The sequence below is a fragment of the Crocodylus porosus genome, unplaced genomic scaffold, assembly GCF_001723895.1.
Source record: "Crocodylus porosus isolate Cpor-Errol unplaced genomic scaffold, CroPor_comp1, whole genome shotgun sequence".
Classification (NCBI taxonomy): Eukaryota; Metazoa; Chordata; order Crocodylia; family Crocodylidae; genus Crocodylus; species Crocodylus porosus.
In genome coordinates this window covers 35,213,284-35,219,283 of record NW_017728951.1, presented here as the reverse complement: position 1 = coordinate 35,219,283, position 6,000 = coordinate 35,213,284, and the positions used below count along the sequence as shown (strand labels likewise).

General features: G+C 40.2%; 1 protein-coding gene across 5 annotated transcripts in view; it reads left to right on the top strand.

Moving 5' to 3' along the window:
• The window catches only part of MAPK8 (mitogen-activated protein kinase 8), a 112,400-nt gene that overhangs the window by 93,315 nt on the left and 13,085 nt on the right, over window positions 1-6,000 (top strand). For all 5 annotated transcript variants that reach the window (XM_019555608.1, XM_019555611.1, XM_019555609.1 and 2 more), the window contains 3 exons: window positions 1,136-1,318; window positions 3,484-3,608; window positions 4,426-4,489. In XM_019555608.1, coding sequence (XP_019411153.1) covers window positions 1,136-1,318; window positions 3,484-3,608; window positions 4,426-4,489 — 372 coding nt within the window. The remainder of the gene's footprint in view (window positions 1-1,135; window positions 1,319-3,483; window positions 3,609-4,425; window positions 4,490-6,000) is intronic.

Sequence of the window (6,000 nt, the reverse complement as noted above, 5' to 3'; positions counted from 1 at the left end):
AGAGGGAGCAGGTTCCCCCCTCCCTCAGGAATGCAGCCAGCTCAGGTTACCTAAAGAGACAGGCTGAGGTGTGAATCCTCTGTGCTGGCCCATCTTGATCACATTGTCGCAGGGCAGAGATTTTGGGGAGAAACCAAAGTGGCTTTCTGCCACATCAGGTATCCAGGTTGTAGCTGTATTGGTCTAAAGGAAAAAGCAATCGGGACTCATGGTAGAGGTGATTTATCTTTTATTAGACCAACAAGACTTTGGAAAACAAAATTCTTTTAATTGCAAGCTTTTGGGCACAAACTTTTTCCTCTAGAATCTAGACCAATACAACTACAACTTGGATACCTGAAATTTAAAAACTGATATATGGTAATATTTTTCAGCAGTAACTAAGTGAATTAGGAGTATAGGTTCCAAGGGTTTCAATAGGACTTGTGCTCTTAAGTCAGGTAGATGCTTTCTAAAAATTCTCCTTTTTTTATATGCATTGTTCTTTCAAAACTGATAATTTTAAGGCAAAAAGAGGATGTCCAGTGTATCCTCAACTTTGTGAAAATTGTCACTTTCTAGGTAAGCAGCTTTTAGATTCTTGTACAACTTTGGTGAAAATCCCAGTCCCATTGAAGTTGGTGACAACATTCCCATTGACTTCAGGGTACCAAGATTATAAAGACCCAGACTCAGGGTAGATTATTGATTTTACAGCAAAGAGTGAAACACTCAGGGCTGAATCATCATTCAAGTGCATAAACAAAACCTAGCAAATTGGGGAATTGGATGTAGAACTAGGTGTTTGTTTGGAACAATACAAGAGTAAATATAGCGAGAACTGGGAATGAGCACCTCTGTGTTTTAGTGAAACTTTGATTTGAGCCTTGTTTAGAAACTCTTTAAGCTCCTGTACTACTTGCAAGTGTATCCTTTGGCAATTAGTTATGATTATTTCTGTGGTTCAGACTTGTATTTCTCTTTAGTATTGGTCATCCTCACCATTTGCTCTAAGTTAGGCTTAGCTGTTAGTAATTGTTTTGTTCTTTCTTATAGCTGTCTGTCTTCATCTCTGTTAGATATGTTGTATGGTTTTGAATTAACCTGTGTACTGAATGTTAGATATGCAGTGTTTTTCTTAGCTGCTTAACCTTAGATATTGATCAGTGGAATAAAGTTATTGAGCAGCTAGGAACACCATGTCCTGAATTCATGAAGAAATTGCAACCAACAGTACGGACTTATGTGGAGAACAGACCTAAATATGCTGGATATAGCTTTGAAAAACTCTTCCCAGATGTGCTTTTTCCAGCTGACTCTGAGCACAACAAACTTAAAGGTAAGTTCTCTTAGTTGCTGTATATGTAAAATATTCTTAATATTTTAGCTGATAACCAAAAGTTTAACTTTTGTTAATTATCATGTAATGCTTTTAAAGATTTAAAATTTAATATATTGGTACCAGAGAAGTGAATGAAAGAGCTGTGACTACAGCTAGCTCCTTTTCCCATCTGCTGAGCTACTGCTGCTTTTGAAGAAAATCCTCTGGGAAACGGATATTATTTTTCTCCACTACTGATATCAGCAAATCTGAACTCCTAAGTTTGGAAAAGGGTGGTGGTGAGGAAGTTGGCACAGGAAAGAGTGGAACAAAGAAAAAAGATATATTTGTAAGTGCTGTAAGCAGAACACTCCTTTAGCTTCATTTCTAAATTATGTGCATCTTTTATCTGCCCAGGCTTTGGCTATGGGATCCTTTGGTTTCAGAAATAACTTCTTGGTGAGTTACTGTCTCCTCAAGAAGCTATTATAGATGCATCACATTAGTATATTGTGTTGTTAGAAAGTTATCTCTGGGGTTTTCTTCAGCAGTTGCTTAATATAAAATGTATACATGGTGCTGAAAGCAGGGGCCAGAATCCAGGACTCTTTTTCTTTGTGCCCCCCCACATCCCTCTCTAAATTGGCCTAGCTTTAAAGGAAAGGGTAGAAGGTGCCTTCACTCAGATTCTTTTTAGTCTTGAAAATTAGGGCCCTCTCCTTAGAATTTTATTTAGCGTATGCAATTTCAGTATATGAAAAGCATAATAAATGGACACAAATTAACAATGTGGGACATGGTTTGGATGTGTCTACAAGGACATTTGTTGTCATTGCAAAGGCCTCGTTGGTATAGGCTTGAGGCACAGTGAGCCTGCCCAGTTCAAAATGGTTGAGAAGTGCCCAATAACAGCACAGCCAATTAAATCCTGGTTGACTGACTTTAGAGTCAGAAATAATGTGGTGATTGATTGGTGCTTGTGTTTACCATTTTTCATGCCACTGAGTAAGTAAGGAAAAGTCAAAAGGTTTTGAAAGAGTGGATCGGAATGGACACTTTGAGGGGAGCCAAGCTTTTGGTGGGTAGAATATGTCCCAGTAGCACTGGCAGCATAGGGTTATCATGGAGTCTGGCTATAAGTTTACTTCAGCATGTGTGCAATGAAGATGAGGGGTAGCAATGTTCCTGAGAACTGGTAACCATGGGAGTGGAGTGGGGTGCAGTGTACCCCACACAAGACACACTGTAGCATGCAGTTGGCTGTCCTCTAGGGCTGTGTGAAATTTCGCCAAGTGTTTTGTTTTGAAGCTGTTTTGATGTGTTTTGAGCTTGAAGCAGCAAAATCGAAGCGAAACAAAAAACGTTGAAATTAATGAGGGCACTTGAAATGTAAATAGCCGCTCTAATTAAAGTGTCCGCAGAGTTTTGTATATTCAGCACCCCGCGCTTCAAAATGGCAGCAGGGGCACTTTAACTAAAGCTAACGCTACGAGCTTTAGATAAGGTGCCCTGCATCACCATTTTGAAGCACAGAGACACTGAATACATGAGACAGCAAGGCTGTTTGAGCACGGGAATTAATGCGCTCCAGCAGACTCGATTAACTGACTGTAATTACAGGGTGTTGGAGCAGCTCCCCCACATGTGTACAGGCATCCTAGATGGTTATCTTAAAGGGAGGCACCATCAGCTCTTTCTCTTGACATATTTTTGAACAAAAGTGGTGCTGGGATTCGGGTATGTTACACATGCTCTGAGCCCATGCTCTGGATCACATCCACCTGAGTATCTTTTAAAAATGCATTTAATTTGATCTAATTTGTCTATTAAAGCATCATGGTAACACATCAATAGCAAATTTGAAGATAAGGAAACATGTCTCATTTTCAGGATTCCTTCGTTTACATGAAGGAGGCTTACGATCAGTTACTTACTGATGACTTTGCCACAATTTTTATTTGTCTGGTTTTATATGTGATGCAAAAACTGTTCTTAGTTTGACTTGGCTTTTTAATATGTAGTATCTGGCAGTAGTTTTGCTAAATGTGGATTATGTGCAGATTTTAAATATGTAATTTGTATGCTTCTTGCTGAGAATGTTGTGTACATCTCTTCTCTAAGCTTTAACACATTGTATAACATCTATTAAGCATTTACCTAAATAGAAAATGTTATTCTTGTAGCCAGTCAAGCAAGAGATTTGTTATCAAAAATGCTGGTTATAGATGCTTCTAAAAGAATCTCAGTGGATGAAGCCCTGCAGCACCCATACATCAATGTCTGGTATGATCCATCAGAAGCGGAAGCAGTAAGTTCTTTGCTTTGACCTCCTGTAAGTAGGGGGCTGTATTGAAGAAAGCCAACTTAGGGATATAGTTTTATGTCATTGCTTGCTGTAATAATTTATTTGTTTTTTGCTATACAATTGTTAGAATTGTAGCTGAACTATGTTTACTAAATGCAATTAGTAATCAATTACTAGGTGTTTGAATCCTTTCCAGCCCTGCTTTCTTGTGATCCTATGATACATAGAAAAGAGGTCAAATACAAGATGGCCGAGCACAACATAGAGTTTTGTTTGACTTTAAAAATTTTATGTGGGATTCTGAAAACTATCCTTTATACCAGGTGTGACCAAATTACAGGCCAGGGGTTGGATCTGGCTGAAGGAGCCATATCATTCAGCCAGTGGGGCTCCCCATGGGTCTAGAAATGTGGCAGTACGGTGACCAGCGATAGTGTTAAGTGCCATGACTCCCGCAGCTGTGGCAATTAACGCTGCTGTTGCTTATCATTTTGCCAAACTTCCAGACCTGTGGGAAGCCCTGGAGGCCTGAGCCGAAGCATATGGAGTTGCATCATCTGACTTGCAGGGCAGAAATTTGATGGGAAGAGGAACAGCAGCTGTTATGACTCTGGAAGCTGCAACAGTTAATGCTGCTACTGTCAAATTCCAGCCTTGAGGGCCAGATGATGTTGCTCCCTGCTCCAGATCTTGATCATCCCCTGGGGCCAGATAAATTGTACACAGCTGCCGTATTTTTTTTTGCTAAATGGCATGTGTTTTCCTTTTGTGTAATTTGTATCGTTTGAGTTGCTTTATCATGAATCAATTCTAATTGCAGCCTCCGCCAAAGATACCAGATAAGCAATTAGATGAAAGAGAGCACACAATAGAAGAATGGAAAGGTAAGAACAACAGTGTCCTTGGATGCAACCATGTAGTAATGGTCTACTGTTATTAGATTTCTGTTAAGCAACTTCATTGCCCTCAGATCTCAAAAGTTTGTATATCATTTTAAATATTCACTAAAACTGTATTGTTTTTACCCCTACTGAATTCATTTCTTAAGTGAATTGCTCATTTTGGTGGATTCCAACTCCAGCTCAGAGTATGCTCTGGATCTAGGCCCTTCTTATTTGGAGTAGTCATCTAGCGAGAGTTCTCAAAGTTCCCAGTTCCCTTGTCAGGGCCAGCTCATCTTCCCATGCCACCAGAGGCTCTGGCCACAGTACCCAACCTGTCTGTATTGGCCTCCTGTGAACTCGGGATGCAAGACATTATACTCCAGCCAACTCCTCAGCCTTTTGTTCTCTGGGTCCTGCTCATCCTCCAAGATGGAAGAAGTCTTTGCTTTGTCCTTTTTGAGGATCCTGTCCTCAAAGTGAATTTCTAGGAACTGCTGAAACATGTGACAGATTCTCTATGAGTTTCCGTAGAGAAAGTCACTGAATTTTCTGTAGCATGTTGGACTTTCTCTGTCAGTCATAGTTATCTCAGGTGGCAATCCTTATTAACATAGCCATTTTGGAGCTTTGGTGTGTGCCAATATCCCATCATCTTACTGTTGAAAAGGCAGACAAAATACAGGATTCTACTCGTGATAGAAAAGTCCATATAGCATGCTTGTTACTTGTTGAAGAATAAAAGGAAGTTACTTACCAGTGACTAGAGCTCTTTGAGGTGTGTTATCCACATATACATCCCTATCTGTCCTGTTTTCTCAAACTCCAATACAATTTAAGACTGCAGTTGAAAGGAATCTGCCAAGCAGGGAGTATATGCTGCCTTTTGTCCATCTGGTCCATGGCATTTTGAGAATCAGGATCAAAGCACTCTCTGTAGGTAGGACTAAAGCAGAGTCTGTGACTAGTGGTCAGAGTGTGAGATGCATGCACAAGTTGTTACGAGTATGTGGACAGTACATCTCCAAGAATGCCAGTTACCAGTGAGTCATGGAGGAATCTCATTTTGAGTCAGAAAGTCTATGATTCATGGAATTCCCAATGAAAACACATTTTTTGATCACAAGTTCCATGATTTGGGCAAACTTACAACTTTACTTGAAGAGGATGGAGAGGCCATTTTGCCTCAGATTAAAGATCTGTGTTAATACAGGTATCAAGGCCTGTTTGCTGTGTCTGCTGTAATACAAGCAGGCATTCTATCCAGCCCGCAGGGGCCCTAAAAATTTTTGAAAATTAATATTTATCTGCCCCTGACTGCCTGTCATGCGGCCCTCGATGGCTTGCCGAAACTCAGTAAGCAGCCCTCTCTGCCTGAAATAATTGCCCGTCTCTGTTCTACAGCTCGTGAAATAATTCAGTTTCTAATGGTGCTGCCTCTGTATTTTCCTGCATCTCTTCCTTAAGTTAACAATTGCAGTGCTAAAGCAGAAGACAGCTGACAGTGACTGTTG